This window comes from Aegilops tauschii, chromosome 5, assembly GCF_002575655.3.
Source record: "Aegilops tauschii subsp. strangulata cultivar AL8/78 chromosome 5, Aet v6.0, whole genome shotgun sequence".
Taxonomy (NCBI): Eukaryota; Viridiplantae; Streptophyta; class Magnoliopsida; order Poales; family Poaceae; genus Aegilops; species Aegilops tauschii.
In genome coordinates this window covers 116,349,336-116,367,974 of record NC_053039.3, presented here as the reverse complement: position 1 = coordinate 116,367,974, position 18,639 = coordinate 116,349,336, and the positions used below count along the sequence as shown (strand labels likewise).

Below are 18,639 nucleotides of genomic sequence, written 5' to 3'. Positions count from 1 at the left end.
CACAACTTAATGGTGTGTCCGAACGTCGTAATCATACTTTACTAGATATGGTGCGATCTATGATGTCTCTTACTGATTGACCGCTATCATTTTGGGGTTATGCTTTGGAGACGGCTACATTCACGTTAAATATGGCACCATCAAAATCCGTTGAGATGACGCCTTATGAACTGTGGTTTGGGAAGAAACCAAAGTTGTCGTTTCTTAAAGTTTGGGGCTGCAATGCTTATGTGAAAAAGCTTCAACCTGATAAGCTCGAACCCAAATCGGAGAAATGTGTCTTCATAGGATACCCAATGGAAACTATTGGGTACACCTTCTGTCACAGATCCGAAGGCAAGACATTTGTTGCTAAGAATGGATCCTTTCAAGAGAAGGAGTTTCTCTCGAAAGAAGTGAGTGGGAGGAAAGTAGAACTTGATGAGGTAACTGTACCTGCTCCCTTATTGGAAAGTAGTTCATCACAGAAACCGGTTTCTGTGACACCTACACCAATTAGTGAGGAAGCTAATGATGTTGATCATGAATCTTCAGATGAAGTTACTACCGAACCTCGTAGGTCAACCAGAGTAAGATCCGCACCAGAGTGGTACGGTAATCCTGTTCTGGAAGTCATGTTACTAGACCATGGCGAACCTACGAACTATGAGGAAGCGATGATGAGCCCAGATTCCACGAAATGGCTTGAGGCCATGAAATCTGAGATGGGATCCATGTATGAGAACAAAGTGTGGACTTTGGTTGACTTGCCCGATGATCGGCAGGCCATAGAAAATAAATGGATCTTTAAGAAGAAGACTCACGCTGACGTAATGTTACTGTCTACAAAGCTCGACTTGTTGTGAAAGGTTTTCGACAAGTTCAAGGGGTTGACTACGATGAGACTTTCTCACCCGTAGCGATGCTTAAGTCTGTCCGAATCATGTTAGCAATTGCCGCATTTTATGATTATGAAATTTGGCAAATGGATGTCACAACTGCATTCCTGAATGGATTTCTCGAAGAAGAGTTGTATATGATGCAACCAGAAGGTTTTGTCGATCCAAAGGGTGCTAACAAAGTGTGCAACCTCCAGCGATCCATTTATGGACTGGTGCAAGCCTCTCGGAGTTGGAATAAACGTTTTGATAGTGTGATCAAAGCATATAGTTTTATTGTTGCGTGTGCAGGCAAACTCGAGGGACCGCCAGCACAGGGGAATGGAGCCTGGGGCTTTGTTGCTCGCTCGGCCCAGGGGGAGTTCATTGCTGCGTGTGCTGGCAAACTGGAGTACCTGTCCTCCCCCCTGCTTGCTGAAGCTACTGCATGTACGAAGGCCATTGAGGCGGCAAGTGAGATGGGCATCAAAAGAGTAATATTCGAATCAGACTCGCTGCAGCTTGTCAATGGCCTGAACTCTGGCGACTATGATCTGTCAAACATCGGTGTCCTGATAAGAGAAGCACGCAGCTTGTGCCATGCGTCCTTTGATGTCTTCAATTTTCATTTTGATAAACATGATTGTAATAGGGTAGCCCATGAATTAGCAGACTTTGGCTATAAGGCGGGTGTGCCTTGCGCTTGGTGGAAGGACCATGCCCCAGGTTTTGTATTCGATTTGGTCGCCAGCGAGTCTGTTGTGCGTGTTAAAGTTATGAAAGTGGTTTCCAACTCAAAAAAAGCATATGGTTTCATACAGACTTTTGGAGAAGCCTGTATTTGCAAGAAAGTGAGTGGGAGCTCTATAGCATTTCTAATATTATATGTGGATGACATATTGTTGATTGGAAATGATATAGAATTTCTGGATAGCATAAGAGGATACTTGAATAAGAGTTTTTCAATGAAAGACCTCGGTGAAGATGCTTATATATTGGGCATCAAGATCTATAGAGATAGATCAAGACGCTTAATTGGACTTTCACAAAGCACATACCTTGATAAAGTTTTGAAAAAGTTGAAAATAGGTCAAGCAAAGAAAGGGTTCTTGCCTGTGTTACAAGGGAAGTTGAGTCAGACTCAATGCCCGACCACTGCAGAATATAGAGAGAAATGAAAAGTGTTCCCTATGCTTCAGCCATAGGCTCTATCATGTATGCAATGTTGTGTACCAGACCTGATGTGTGCCTTGCTATTAGTTTAGAAGGGAGGTACCAAAGTAATCTAGGAGTGGATCACTGGACAGCGGTCAAGAACATCCTGAAATACCTGAAAAGGACTAAGGATATGTTTCTCATTTATGGAGGTGACAAAGAGCTCGTCGTAAGTGGTTACGTCGATGCAAGCTTTGACACTAATCCGGACGATTCTAAATCGCAAACCGGATACGTGTTTATATTAAACGGTGGAGCTGTCAGTTGGTGCAGTTCTAAACAAAGCGTCGTTGCGGGATCTACATGTGAAGTGGAGTACATAGCTGCTTCAGAAGCAGCAAATGAAGGAGTCTGGATGAAGGAGTTCATATCTGATCTAGGTGTCATACCTGTTGCATCGGGTCTAATGAAAATATTTTGTGACAGTACTGGTGCAATTGCCTTGGCAAAGGAATCCAGATTTCACAGAAGAACCAAGCACATCAAGAGACGCTTCAATTCCATCCGGGATACATAGAGATTTGCATGATACATACGGATCTGAATGTTGCAGACCTGTTGACTAAGCCTCTTCAACGAGCAAAACATGATCAGCACCAAGACTCCATGGGTGTTAGAATCATTACTGTGTAATCTAGATTATTGACTCTAGTGCAAGTGGGAGACTGAAGGAAATATGCCCTAGATGCAATAATAAAGTTATTATTTATGTCCTCATATCATGATAAATTTTTATTATTCATGCTAGAATTGTATTAACCGGAAACATACTACATGTGTGAATACATAGACAAACATAGTGTCACTAGTATGACTCTACTTGACTAGCTCGTTGATCAAAGAAGGTTGAGTTTCCTAGCCATATACATGAGTTGTCATTTGATTAACGGGATCACATCATTCGGAGAATGATGTGATTGACTTGACCCATTTCGTTAGCTTAGCACTTGATCGTTTAGTTTACTGCTATTGCTTTCTCCATGACTTATACATGTTCCTATGACTATGAGATTATGCAACTCCCAAATACCGGAGGAACACTATGTGTGCTACCAAACGTCACAACGTAACTGGGTGATTATAAAGGTGCTCTACAGGTGTCTCCGATGGTGTTCGTTGAGTTGGCATAGATCGAGAATAGGATTTGTCACTCCGATTGTCGGAGAGGTATCTCTGGGCCCTCTCGGTAATGCACATTACTATAAGCCTTGCAAGCAATGTGACTAATGAGTTAGTTACGGGATGATACACTACGAAATGAGTAAAGAGACTTGCCGGTAATGAGATTGAGCTAGGTATTGAGACACCGACGATCGAATCTCGGGCAAGTAACATACCGATGACAAAGGGAACAACGTATGCTGTTATGCGGTTTGACCGACAAAGATCTTTGTTGAATATGTAGGAACCAATATGAGCATCCAGGTTCCGCTATTGGTTATTGACCGGAGACGTGTCTCGGTCATGTATACATAGTTCTCGAACCCGTAGGGTCCGCACGCTTAAAGTTCTGTGACGATCGGTATTATGAGTTTTTGTGTTTTTATGTACCGAAGGTAGTTCGGAGTCCCGGATATGATCACAGACATGACGAGGAGTCTCGAAATGTTCGATATGTAATGATCGAGATATTGGAAGCCTGTATTTGGACATCAGAACGGTTCCACGTGAAATCGGGATTGTACCGGTGTACCGGGAGGTTACCGGAAGCCCCCGGTAATTGTATGGGCCTTAATGGGCCATAGTGGAGAGAGAGAGAGAGGAGGCCAGGGCAGGCCGCGCGCCCCTCCCCCTCTAGTTCGAATTGGACTAGGAGGGGGGCGGCGCCCCCCTTTCCTTCCTCCCTCTGTCCCCCTTCCTTCTCTCCTAGTCCAACTAGGGAAGGGGGAATCCTACTCCCGGTGGGAGGAAGACTCCTCGTGGCGCGCCCTGCTAGGGCCGGCAGGATTCCCCCCTTTCTACTTTATATACGGGGGCAGGGGGCACCCCATAGACACACAAGTTGATCATTGATCTCTCTTAGCCATGTGCGGTGCCCCCCTCCACCATAATCCACCTCGGTCATATCGTAGCGGTGCTTAGGCGAAGCCCTGCCTCGATAACTTCATCAACACCGTCACCATGCCGTCATGCTGACGAAGCTCTACCCCGAAACTCTACTGGATCGTGAGTTCGCGGGACGTCACCGAGCTGAACTTGTGCTGAACGCGGAGGTGCCGTACGTACGAAACTAAGGATCGGTCGATCGTGAAGATGTACGACTACATCAACCGCGTTGTCCTAACGCTTCCGCTTACGGTCTACAAGGGTACGTGGACGACACTCTCCCCTCTCGTTGCTATGCATCACCATGATCTTGCGTGTGCATAGGAAATTTTTGAAATTTCTACGTTCCTCAACAACTTTATGGTTAATGAAGGTATTGTCTTGGGGCATAAAATTTCTGAAAGAGGTATTGAAGTTGATAAAGCTAAAGTTGATGGTATTGAAAAGATGCCGTGTCCCAAGGACATTAAAGGTATATGAAGTTTCCTTGGTCATGCCGATTTTTATAGGAGTTTCATTAAGGACTTCTCAAAAATCTCTAGGCCTCTGACTAATCTCTTACAAAAAGATATTCCTTTTGACTTTGATGATGATTGTGTAGAAGCATTTGAAATACTTAACAAAGCTTTGATTTCTGCACCTATTGTTCAGCCACCTGATTGGAATTTACCCTTTGAAAATATGTGTGATGCTAGTGATTATGATGTAGGTGCTGTTCTAGGACAAAGAGTTGATAAGAAATTAAATGTTATTCAATATGCCAGTAAAACTCTAGACAGTGCCCAGAGAAATTATGCCACTATCGAAAAATAATTTTTAGCAGTTCGTGTGATAAGTTTACACCTTATATTGTTGATTCCAAAGTAACTGTTCACACTGATCATGCTACTATTAAATATCTTATGGAAAATAAAGACGCTAAACCTAGACTTATTAGATGGGTTCTCTTGCTACAAGAATTTGATTAGCATATTATTGATAGAAAGGGACCTGAGAACCCCGTTGCAGAAAACTTGTCTAGGTTAGAGAATGTTCTTGATGACCCACTACTTATTGATGATAGCTTCCCTGATGAACAATTAGCTGTCATAAATGCTTCTCGTACTGCTCCATGGTATGCTGATTATGCTAATTACATTGTTGCTAAATTTATACCACCTAGTTTCACTTACCAGCAAAAGAAAAAGTTTTTCTATGATTTAAGACATTACTTCTGGGATGACCCATACCTTTATAAAGAAGGATTAGATGGTGTTATTAGACATTGTGTGCATGAGCATGAACAAGAACAGATCCTACGCAAGTGTCACTCCGAGGCTTATGGAGGACACCACGCTGGAGATAGAACCACAGAAGGTATTGCAATCCGGTTTCTATTGGCCTACTCTCTTCAAGGATGCCCGTAAGTTTGTCTGGTCTTGTGATGAATGTCAAAGAATTGGTAATATTAGTAGACGTCAAGAAATGCCTATGAATTATTCACTTGTTATTGAACCATTTGATGTATGGGGCTTTGATTATATGGGACCGTTTCATTCCTCTATGTCACATCCCTAGCTTCTGACATTGCACTAGGCTAACTTCATGTGTGCATCATTGTTCAAACTTTGAAAGAAACTTGAAATGGGGATTGCCTAAACCCTAGCATTAAAGGAATTCACTAGGTTCAACCAAAATATTTCCAGTAAATCCAAATGGCTTTCAAAAATGTTCATCATTCTTGGAAAATGGTGGAAACAGTAACCAGAGGTGATGCACATTTTTTCCATGACATATTTGGGCTCTGGATTAAATCATACTCTATTTGCATTTGGGCATTTAAATGCTATTAAATATTTTAAATGCTCAAATAGTCATAAACTAAAATGTTTACTGTAGGATATATTCCCAACAGTGATCATGAGTAGTTTCATGATTTTTGGAAGTGTCTAAGTATTTTTAATAAAGCCCTAAAGTCTACAGAATATTAGAAAACAGAAACAAATAAAAAAAGAGAGAGAAAGGAAACCTACCCGGCCTCACCTGTCGCAGCCCAGCTGGCCAGCCCAGCGCCGCTGCTAGTCATCTCCCACCTCTCGCCAGTGGGACGAGAGTGTAGACAGTAAGAAGAATTGGGCAGAGCACCTTGGGTGTTGCCGATCTATATTGCATGTATATATAGGGTTACAGGGGCGCGCGGAGCGCTGGATTACAGGGAGCGCGACGTGCGCATCGTGTGTGTGTTAGTGGGGATCGTGCAGCATGCATGTCCCCTGGTCAGCTATCTATGTGAGCAGCAACACAACTGCTAACACCCCGCCGCAGCTGCAGCGTCCGGTGGTCGGATGCACAAGCTGGAACGAAATTCTTCGAACACCGGTGTGGGTAGCCCTTTCGTCATCACATCCGCGAATTGCTGTGTAGTCGGCACATGGAGCACGCGGAGCTATCCAAGAGCAACCTTCTCCCGCACGAAGTGGATGTCGAGCTCGATATGCTTCGTGCGCCGGTGATGAACTGGGTTTGCCGCCATATAAACCGAGGAGATGTTGTCGCAGTACACGATCGTAGCCGTGTAGAGCGGGACATGGAGCTCTCCGAGTAGTTGGCGCAGCCAGCAGCATTTGGCAACGGAGTTGGCGACGGCGCGGTACTCCGCCTCGGCGCTCGAGCGCGAGACGGTGGGTTGACGCTTGGACGACCAGGAGATGAGAGCGTCGCCGAGGAAGACTGCGTAGCCGGACGTGGAGCGACGCGTGTCAGGGCACCCTGCCCAGTCGGCGTCGGAGTATGCGATGAGGTCGGGGGAGGCCGCCCGGTGCAGATGAAGGCCGTGCGAGGAGGAGCTGCGGACATACCGCAGAATCCGCTTGACCAGAGCGAGGTGCTGGTCGCGCGGATCATGCATGTGGAGACATGCCTGTTGCACGGTGTAGGCGAGGTCGGGCCGCGTCATGGTGAGGTATTGCAGGGCACCCACCAGGCTCCGGTACTCGGATGGATCAGAGACCAGTGCCCCCGCGTCCTGACTGAGCTTGTGGCGCGTGTCGACCGGCGTGCTCACCGGCTTGCAGTTCGACATGTCGGCGCGGTCCAGCAACTCTTCGGCATACTTGCTTTGTGAGAGGAAGAAGCCATTGGCGTTGCAGATGACGCTGATCCCGAGGAAGTAGTGGAGGGGCCCAAGGTCTTTCATGGAGAACTCGGAGAGGAGGCGCTGCTGAAGTTGGTGAAGGAGCGCCGACGTGGACGCGGTGATCACAATGTCGTCGACATACAGCAACAGGTAGGACCCCTGATCGGCCTGGCGCAACACAAACAGCGAGGGATCCGAGCGGGCTGCGGTGAAGCCGACGGTGCGGAGGAAGCTGGCGAAGCGGTCGAACCATGCCCTCGGGGCCTGCTTGAGCCCATAAAGGGAGCGGTCGAGGAGGCAGACGTGCTCGGGGAGCTGCGCATCGACGAAACCAGCAGGTTGCTGGCAGTACACACGCTCGGTGAGGAACCCCTGGAGGAATGCGTTGTTCACATCCATCTGATGGACGGGCCACTCCCGGGCGGCGGCGATGGTGAGCACGACCCGGATTGTGGCAGACTTGACGACCGGCGAGAAGGTTTCGTCGAAGTCCACGCCGGGGCAATGAGAGAAACCCCGGATGACCCATCGCGCCTTGTACCGCTCCAGCGAACCATCAGCCTTGAATTTATGCCGGAACAGCCACTTGCCGGTGACGATGTTGGCGCCGGGCGGCCGCGGCACGAGCGTCCATGTCCTGTTGGCCATCAGTGCCCTGTACTCATCCTGCATTGCAGTTAGCCAATGGGGGTCGTGCAACGCAGCGCGAACGGACTTGGGTATGGGCAAGGGCTGGGTGGTGACCGTGGCGGTGTTGGCATCGGCATAGCGTGGGTTTGGACGGAACGTGCCGAGCTGGGCGCGCGTGGTCATGGGATGGGGGGGAGCGGGCCTGCGGGGAGCGCGCATCGGAGGGGCAACACGGACAGCAGGAGTGGAGGTGGGGGAGGGAGTTGGCTTGAGAGCGGGTGGTGCGGTGATGGAAGCGGGCGCATCGGGCGACGCTGGCACGACAACGTTGGTGCACGGGGTGGCCGGAGCCGCCGCGCCCGCGGCATCGGTGTGAGGAGTGCTGGTGGGAGAGGCTGTTGGGGCAGTGGGGGCGGTGCTAGGACAAGCGCGTATGGTGCGAGGGCGCCGAGGGATGTGGAGCTGTGGAGGCAGTGGCTCAATATCGTCAGTCGGAGGCGCGGTGTCGGGTGGATTGATCGCGGCGAACGGGAATCGTGTTTCATCAAAGACGACATGGCGTGAGGTGATGACACGCCCGGTCTCGCGATTAAGGCAGCGGTAGCCTTTGTGGTCGGGGGAGTAGCCCAGAAAGACGCATGGGTGCGAGCGCGGGGCGAGCTTGTGAGGGGTTGAGGCTGCGAGGTTGGGGTAGCAGAGACACCCAAACACACGCATGGGTGCATACTCAGGGTGTATGCCGTACAGAAGAAAGAATGGCATGAGGTTTTGGCGTGCATGGCAAGGCCGGCGGTTGAGAAGAAAGGTGGAAGTGCTCAAGGCCTCAGCCCAGAAGTGATATGGCATGGAGGCGTGAGTGAGGAGGGTACGGGAGATGTCGTTTAGTGTACGGAGCACACGCTCGGCGCGCCCATTTTGCGGCGACGTGTAAGGACAGGACATACGAAGCTGCATGCCCTCGGAGGCGAAGAACGAGCACGAGGCAGTGTTGTCGAACTCGCGGCCGTTGTCGCTTTGGAGGGTGAGTATGCCAAGGTGGAAGTGGCAGCGAACGAACGCATGGAACACGTCAGATTTGTGTCGTAAAGGAAACGTCTAGACAAAGTGGCTATAATCATCAAGTAGCACTAGATAATATTGGTAGCCGGATACATTGAGTACAGGTGATGTCCACACATCACAATGAACTAGGTGGAAAGGGAAAAGCGACACATGATCAGAAGAACTAAACGGTAATCTAACACTTTTGCCTAACTGACAAGCATGACATATAGACGCCAGAACGCCATGGCTTGGTGTGGACGAAGAGCGCAGAGTGCTGTGGAGGGAGTCGTGGCCGGGGTGACCGAGCCGTTGATACCAAATGTCGGTGGAGACGGCGGCGAGGGCGTGGTGAGGTTTGGACGTGGACACGGAGTAGAGATCGTCGTCATCATCACATCGGAGAATCACCCGCTTCGTCCTTCGTTCCTTAACAGAAAAACCGTGGTTGTCAAATTCGACGTTGACAGGATTATCTTTAGCTAGGGCTTTGACGGAGATGAGGTTTTTGAGAAGGTGTGGGAGACGACGACATTGCGTAGGTGGAGGGGAGAGGTGGTGGTGGGAATGGAGGTGTGTTCGCTGTGCGTTACGGCGAGCGAGCTCCCATCACCAACTGTAATAGCAGAAGAAGTATAGGCAAACAATGAATGAAGCATACCAGAGGAGGACGCCATGTGCGCGGAGCCGCCGGTGTCGAGGTACCAGTCGGCGGTTGGCGGCGCCGGCTGCGGCTGCTGGACGTGCATGCTGTTGAGGGCGTGCACGAGGGCAGACTGGTCCCAAGCAGGCGACGGGCCACCAGCTCCACCGGTAAACGGCGCCCCGTAGAGCGGGTGCGGCAGCACAGCGGCAGTCCACTGCACGGGAGGGGCTGTCGCCGGGATCGGGTGCGGAGCGCCGTTTCTGGGAGGCGCGTTGGTGTAGTGCGAGGCGACGCCGGCGAAGGGGTGTGGAACACTGGGGCGTGGGCCGAGCACGCCCGCGCCCGGAGCATGTGGGCGCCACGGCAGAGGCCATGCATGAACCATGCCGGTCCAGGGCGCGACGTTGGATGGCGTGACAGGGGCGGGGAAGCGCGACGAGGACGTCCCGCCGGAGTGTGAGCCACCCCCAGAGGTGTCCACGGCCTTGCCCTTGCCGCGGTTGCGCCCCCCGCCGGAGTTGCCGCCTCCCTGGCGGCGAGGGTTGCCGCCACCGCCGGAGTTGGGCGGCACAGGTGTGCGGGCGGCGTGGAGCGCCGTCTCGGAGGTAGTATCCGCGGTCTGGCGGCTCTCTTGAGGAGAAGGAACGCCCAACAGCGGAGGAAGGAGGGGAATGGGGTCTACATGGTGAGAATGGGGATGGCATAACGCAGGCGTGGGTGCAAACCTCGGAACATGTTCAGAACCTGCTCCCGATCCATCACGGACTGCCCAAGGTCAGCGAGGCGGTCGGCGCAGTCCTTCAGACGACCGAAGTAGGTGATGACGGAGGAGGAGCCCTGCTCGATGCGGCAGAACTCCGTCGCGAGGAACACCGCCTGATGCTCCTAGTTCTCCATGAACACAGAGATGATGGAGGCCCAGACCTCCGCCGCAGACGCGTGCCGCTGATGGATGAGGCCGAAGATCTCCGGACTCACGCGAGTGTAGAGCCAGGAGAGGATGTGGGCGTCGTCCTGAAGCCACGCCGGATCAGCACGGCGCGGGGCGCCGTTGAGGTGAGCGAGAACGCTGCTCTTCTGGAACATGACTCCAAACAGTGTGCGCCACTGCGAGAAGTTCGGGGGCTGCAGACTCAGGACGATGGGAACATGGTGGTTGATGTAGACTGCGGCGAGCGGGGAGGTAGGGATGGCAGTGGCCGCCGCAGAGGGTGCGCCGGCGACGAGGGCTCCGGGGTGAGCACCAAGTCCGAGTGCGTACGGAGTGAGGAGGGAAGGTGCAGGGTGACGAGGGGTGGCCGAGGCGGCATCCTCAAGCGCATCAGTGAGGCCACGGCTGGGACGAGGAGGTGGTGGTGGAGGAGGCGGCGGCGTGGACATGCTCGCTGGAGGAAAAACGGCAGCGGAAGAGGCTTACAGGCGCTGGGAGAGGCCGGCGTCTGATACCATGTAGACAGTAAGAAGAATTGGGCAGAGCACCTTGGGTGTTGCCGATCTATATTGCATGTATATATAGGGTTACAGGGGCGCGCGGAGCGCTGGATTACAGGGAGCGCGACGTGCGCATCGTGTGTGTGTTAGTGGGGATCGTGCAGCATGCATGTCCCCTGGTCAGCTATCTATGTGAGCAGCAACACAACTTCTAACAGAGAGGCGTGTAGCCGCCGTGCGCGTCCACGCGCCCCGGCCACCTCCTGCTCGCCGCTTCTCCCTGGACGTCCCCGGAGACGCCACGCGCTCCCCTCGACCCCTCCCGCTCTCCCCCGTGCTCATTCCCTCCCTTGGACCTCTCTCTCTCACCAACCCGAACGGGTTCGTCGCCGCCGCTCGCCACCACCGCAGCCACCGTGCTCCCCTCGCCTTCCCGTGCTGTCCAGCAGCTCCGTCTCAACGCCCTCGTCCTCTCAGCCGAGTCAGGCAACGCCGAACGGCCTGCATCGCCCCCTGCACCCTCGACTTCGCCGCCTCTGCTCCGAGATCCCCTGCGACCTCCCGACGTCGTCAGCCCGTCCCCGACCGCGCCGTTGCTTCTACGTGACCGCAGTGAGCTCCGCCACCTTCTCCCCCTTCTCGTTCTCGCTCTCGAGCTCCGTAGCAACTCCACGTAGCTCACCCGCACGCGCCGCCGCCGCCGAGGCTCCGGCCATCCAACGGTCGCACCACCATGGCCGTTAGCTTCACCGCATCGCCAGGAGCCCGTACCACCATCGCACGCCCCTCGCCGTGCTCTCTAGCGACGGGTTCGACTACACCCGTACCCCGGCAGCCGCACAGCTCGTCGCCGGCGTTGATTCCGGCGACCCCGAGCTCCACCACCACCACCAATGGATGCGGCTCGTTCCCAGCAGTGTGTAGATGCTCTCCGCCGCCCATTTGGTCGCCGGAGCGCGGATCCCGCACCCCACCGCCGCGTCTGGCCTCGCCGGCGGCTAAACGCCGGCGCGTCAGCCCAGTAGACCAGGGGTTTGACCTCCCCTGGGTCAATGACAAGTGGGGCCCGCCTGCTAATTAACCTGGGTTAGATTTAAATTAATTCTAATTAGTTTAATTAACTAACAGTGACACTAACACAGGGGACCCACACGTCAGGTTTGACCTGGACGACCCCGCTGACCCGCTGACGTCATCATGACACACTGCTGACGTAATAAACGATTTAATTACTGGAAATATTTTTATTCAGGAAATTCCAGAAAATACTACAAACTTCAAAAATTCATAGAAATTCAACCATAACTCCAAATGAAATAAATTATATATGCAAAATGATCAGAAAAATCCAATTTATCCATCTGTACTGGTTTCATGCATGTTAGAGCAACCTAACCTTGCTTTTTAGGTGAAACAAGTTAATGCACCTTTATGACTTCATAACATGGGTATGCATTTGAATCTTTGGTTCAAATTGACTCATCTCAATCTGTTCTAGCTTGCATTAGCCCAAAACACATTCATATTGCCATGTCATAGCCTGCATCATATTGTTGCATATCGTCATGTGTTGATTGTGTTCGACGTATCTTTCGTGGTAGGTTCTTCCTCCGAGGATACCCACGATTATCCGACTGAAGGGCAGTATCCTACTACCACTCCATCAGGCAAGCAAAACCCCCTTGTTCATTCCGATACAAACCCACTCTCTCGCTCTGCTCTATTTTACTGCATTAGGACAACAACGATGCAACTGTTTCATGCTGCGGTAGTTGAACCCCTTATCCTCTGCATGACCTGTCATTGCCATAGTAAATAGATGAAACCCACTAGCATGAGTAGGAGTTGTTTGAGCCCTGATTTTCCTACTCATTCCTGCTTGTTTGTCATGCCTGCTACTGCTTAGAGTTGAGTCAGGTCTGATTCATCGGGGATGAATCGGAGGTGTGTGAACATGTCCTACTGTTGAGAGCTAAGTGTGTGAACACGATTTGGTAAAGGTAGCGGTGAGAGGCCATGTAGGAGTACATGGTGGGTTGTCTCATTGAAGCCGTCCTCAGGAACTGAGTTCTGTGTTTGTGATCCATGAAACAGTTACTACCATGCATTGGGCCCGAAACCAATAGACCCTCTCGGCTTCTTAATCACCCTTGTCCTCTGTCCAAGAGTTGCAAGTAGTTTCTGGTGTTTGTAGTATGCTGGAGGCCGTGGGAAGCGCTGACCCGAGGGGTGGGCTGTGATGCGGTAGGCACGTGGCCGGGTATGCCGGGCGCCCGTTTGGTGTCGCGGAACCCTGTACACATTGTTCGGGGCCGTATGTGGAAACCTCGGCTGGACTCCCTGCGGATGGAACCTGAATAGGTGATAAACCTGGACTAGAGACTTGAGTGTTTAGGTAGGCTGTGGCCAACACCCACGTTGGGCTTCCGCTTGAATGTTGCTGAGTACATGTCGTGTAAACGGCGGTAAGTGGTGAGAGCGTGTGTGTCGAAGTACACCCCTGCAGGGTTAATATGATCTATTCGAATAGCCGTGTCCGCGGTAAAGGACTTCTGGGTTGCCTATAATAGTTCATAGACAAGTGAAAGTGGATACTCTAAAATGCGCAAGATAAGCGTGAGTGCTATGGATGGCGTTCTCGTAGGGAGACGGGAGCGAATCCATAGTGGTGTATTGATATGGTGGATATGTGGACTCGTGTGCGCCACCTCAAAAGAGTTACTTGTAGTCGTAGTTCAGGATAGCCACCGAGTCAAAGTTGGCTTGCTGCAGTTAAACTCCACCACCCCCTTTGTTGATACCGATGCATATGTAGATAGTTCTGATGTAAGTCTTGCTGGGTACATTTGTACTCACGTTTGCTTATTTTATGTTTTGCAGAGAGACATCAGTCTCGCTAGTAGTTCCGTGTGGACTTTGACGTTTAGCTTGATACCTCAGCTACGATCTTGTGCCCTCGGCAGGATCTAGAAAAATAGTCAGGCTTCTCAGCCTTTTTCATTTGTAGATGTCTGTACTCAGACATGTTAAGCTTCCGCATGTGTTTGACTTGTATGCTCTGAATGTTGGGTCATGAGACCTATGTTTGTAATATCTCGCTCCTCGGAGCCTAATGAATAAGTACTTGAGTCGTAGAGTTATGTTGTGATGCCATGTTGTATTTACACATATCGAGCATATTGTGTGTATGATTGAAATGCTTGGTATGTGTGGGATCCGACAACCTAGTTGTTTATCCTTGGTAGCCTCTCTTATGGGGAAATGTAGTCTTGTGCTTCCATGAGCCATAGTAGTCCGCTACAGCCCGGTTCACCGGAGTCCTGCTAGCCCAGCACTACTGCTCCGGAACACTTGACTGGCCGGCATGTGTTTCACTTCGTTCCTGTGTCTGTTCCTTCGGGGAAATGTCACGCGGTGACATCCGGAGTCCTGCCTAGCCTGCTACAGCCCGGGTTCCCGGAGTCCTGTTAGCCCAGTGCTACAGCCCGGATTCGTACGCTGCTGACCGACATGCTCGATGTTGATTCATGTATGCCTGTCCCCGTAAGTTAGTGCCACTATCATATACGGCCCGGGTTCATGACTAGCCATGTCGGCCCGGGTTCTCTGTCATATGGATGCTAGCGACACTATCATATACGTGAGCCAAAAGGCGCAAACGGTCCCGGGCCATGGTAAGGCGACACCCGTGGGAATACCGTGCGTGAGGCCGCAAAGTGATATGAGGTGTTACAGGCTAGATCAGTGTGACTTAGAATCGGGGTCCTGACACTCTAATGGCTATACACATATTTTAGTTGTTGTTGATTACGTTACTAAGTGGGTAGAAGCTATTCCAACTAGTAGTGTTGATCATAACACTTCTATCAAGATGCTTAAACAAGTTATTTTTACGAGGTTTGGAGTCCCTAGATATTTAATGACTGATGGTGGTTCACACTTTATTCATGGTGCTTTTCATAAAATGCTTGCTAAGTATGACATTAATCATAGAATTGCATCTCCATATCACCCACATTATAGTGGTCAGGTAGAACTGAGTAACAGAGAGCTCAAGTTAATTTTGCAAAAGACTGTTAATAGATCTAGAAAGAATTGGTCCAAGAAACTTGATGATGCATTATGGGCCTATAAATTGCATATAAAAATCCTATGGGTATGTCTCCGTATAAAATGGTTTATGGAAAAGCATGTCACTTACCTCTCGAACTAGAACATAAGGCATATTGGGCCATTAAAGAGCTCAATTATGATTTCAAACTTGCCGGTGAGAAGAGACTATTTGACATTAGCTCACTTGATGAATGGAGAACTCAAGCCTATGAGAATGCCAAACTGTTTAAAGAAAAGGTTAAAAGATGGCATGACAAAAGGATACAAAAGCGTGAGTTTAATGTAGGAGATTATGTTTTGCTATTCAACTCTCGCCTAAGATTTTTTTCAGGAAAGCTTCTCTCTAAATGGGAAGGCCCTTACGTTATCGAGGAGGTCTATCGCTCCGGTGCCATAAAAATCAACAACTTCGAAGGCACAAATCCGAAGGTGGTGAATGGTCAAAGAATCAAACATTATATCTCAGGTAATCCCATAAATGTTGAAACTAATGTCATTGACACCGTGACCCGGAGGAATACATAAGGGACACCTTCCAGAATGTTTCAGACTCCGAAAAGGAATAGGTATGTGGTACGGTAAGTAAACCGACTCCAAAAAAGTTCTAATGGTACTTTTTCTCCGTTTTGGAATATTTAAAAAAATAGAAAAAATAAGAAGTAGTCCGGGAAGGACACGAGGTGTCCACGAGGGTGGAGGGCACGCCCCCTACCTCGTGGGCACCTCGTGTGCTCTCCGGACTCCATTTTCTTGCAAGATACTTCTTTTGGTCGGTAAAAAAATTCATTATATAATCTCTCGAAGGTTTTGACCACCGTACCACGCAAATATCCTCTATTCTTGTTTCGAGCTATTTTTGTAGCAGATTTGGAGCAAGATGTCATCTCAGGATTCCGACGGAGAGAGCTATGTCTCACACCTCATTGCTGACCCAAATACCTATGGGGATCTATCTCCTTGTGGTCGAACTACGGATGAGGAGGAGGATGCTCATTTGATGAGGATCAATAATTCAAGTTCGGAGGAGGAGGATGTCCCTCTACCTCAACCTGGGGATATGCACATGAAGTTCAAGAAGTTTAGTCTCCCTAAGAGGGCTAAACTGTCTAACAACCGATCTATTCCTTCTCGTTTTCGGCAGAGTAGCAAAGGAGAATTATGTGACAAGATCTTGAAGCTGGAATCGGAGGTCAATGATTTAAAGGAGGAAATTGCTCTTCTCAATTACAATATGAAGAAGCTGAAAGCACAATTTGCATCATCAACAACTCCATCATCATCACCTCCGAAGAAAAAGACATAAATACATGGGTATGGGCACTCCCGTTGGCAACTGCCAAGCTTGGGGGAGGTGCCCCGGTATCGTATCGCCATCACACTCCTATCTTTACCGTTTTTCCTAGTTCGATCCTTTTGGTAATATCTTGATCTAGTAGAATAAAGTTTTTGGTATGATCTAGTTTTGATCTTTGCTTTATGATCCTTCTATGTAATCGAGTCCATGAGCTATATATAATAAAGATTAGTGATTGAGTCAAGGGCTTGATTATCCTGCTATGATCTTGAGGGAATAAAAGAAAAAGAAAGAACAAAAAAAGGAATTAAAGAGATCATATTGATCTTATGGAGACTAATGACTTCACATATATAGAGTATGATGAATAAAAGTTGTTGAGAGTTGACAAACATAGTTTTGGTCATCGTTGCAATTAATAGGAAGTAATACAGAAAGAGAGGTTCTAACATATAAATATACTATCTTGGACATCTTTTATGATTGTGAGCACTCATTAAAATATGACATGCTAAAGAGTTGTTGTTGGACAAGGAAGATAGTGTAATGGGTTATGTTTTCTTATATCCGAAATAAAGTATATTGTCATGGATCATCCAACATGTTGATCTTGCCTTTCCCCCTCATGCTAGCCAAATTCTTTGCACCAAGTAGAGATACTACTTGTGCTTCCAAATACCCTTAAACCCAGTTTTTCCATGAGAGTCCACCATATCTACCGATGGATTGAGTAAGATCCTTCAAGTCAGTTGTCATTGTTGCATGCAATAAAAATTGCTCTCTAAATATGTATGATGTATTAGTGTGGAGAAAATAAGCTTTATACGATCTTGTGATGTGGAAGAAATAAAAGCGATGGACTGCATAATAAAGGTCCATATCACAAGTGGCAATACAAAGTTACGTTCTTTCGCTTTAAGATTTTGTGCATCCAACCTTAAAGCACATGACAACCTCTGCTTCCCTCTGCGAAGGGCCTATCTTTTATTCTTGTCTTATACCTTATACAAGAGTCATGGTGATCTTCACCTTTCCTTTTTACATTTTATCCTTTGTTAAGAGCATTGTGTTGGAAAGATCCTGATATATATATCCAATTGTATGTAAGTTAGCATGAACTATTATTGTTGACATTACCCTTGAGGTAAAAGGTTGGGAGGCAATACTATAAGCCCCTATCTTTCTCTGTGTCCGATTAAAACTCCATACCCATAAGTATTGCGTGAGTGTTAGCAATTGTGAAAGACTAAATGATAGTTGAGTACGTGGACTTGCTGAAAAGCTCTTATATTGACTCTTTCCGATGTTATGATAAATTGCAATTGCTTCACTGGCCGAGATTATAGTTTGTTAGTTTTCTATGAAGTTTATGATTCGTACTTGACATTTTGAATAGATTGTTACTTTAGCATAAGAAATCATATGACAATATATATATATGTTGTTGTTATAATAATAATCATGATGCCCTCATGTCCGTATTTTATTTTATCGACACCTCTATCTCTAAACATGTGGACATATTTATCATTATCGGCTTTCGCTTGAGGACAAGCGAGGTCTAAGCTTGGGGGAGTTGATACGTCCATTTTGCATCATGCTTTTATATCGATATTTATTGCATTATGGGATGTTATTACACATTATGTTATAATACTTATGCCTATTCTCTCTTATTTTACAAGGTTTACACGAAGAGGGAGAATGCCGGCAGCTGGATTTTGGGCTAGAAAAGGAGCAAATATTAGAGACCTATTATGCACAATTCCAAAAGTCTTGAAACTCCACGGAAGTTATTTTTGGAATTTATAAAAATACTGAGCGAAGAAAGTACCAAAGGGGCCCACACCCTACCCCCTGGGCGCGCCCCTACCTCGTGGGCCCCTAGCAGGCCTCCAGTGCCCATATTCTGCTATATGAAGTCTTTCACCCTGGAAAAAATCAGAAGGAAGCTTTCGGGACGAAACACCGCCGCCACGAGGCGGAACCTTGGCGGAACCAATCTAGGGCTCCGGTGGAGCTGTTCTGCCAGGGAAACATCCCTCCGGGAGGGGGAAATCATCACCATCAATCCTCTCGTCGGGAGGGGGTCAATCTCCATCAACATCTTCACTAGCACCATCTCCTCTGAAACCCTAGTTCATCTCTTGTATCCAATCTTTGTCCCAAAACCTCATATTGGTACCTGTGGGTTGCTAGTAGTGTTGATTACTCCTTGTAGTTGATGCTAGTTGGTTTATTCGGTGGAAGA

The 18,639-nt window shown here is 48.8% G+C and overlaps 1 protein-coding gene across 1 annotated transcript; it reads right to left on the bottom strand.

The window, feature by feature from the left end:
- Positions 1 to 9,386: 9,386 nt before the first annotated feature.
- LOC109779417 (uncharacterized) lies at positions 9,387 to 10,930 on the bottom strand. Its single transcript, XM_020338036.1, has 3 exons — positions 10,529 to 10,930; positions 10,276 to 10,435; positions 9,387 to 10,228 (listed from the first exon to the last, which is right to left on the bottom strand). Exons 1-3 carry the CDS (start codon positions 10,928 to 10,930, stop codon positions 9,387 to 9,389), a joined length of 1,404 nt encoding a protein of 467 aa, XP_020193625.1.
- Positions 10,931 to 18,639: the final 7,709 nt, after the last annotated feature.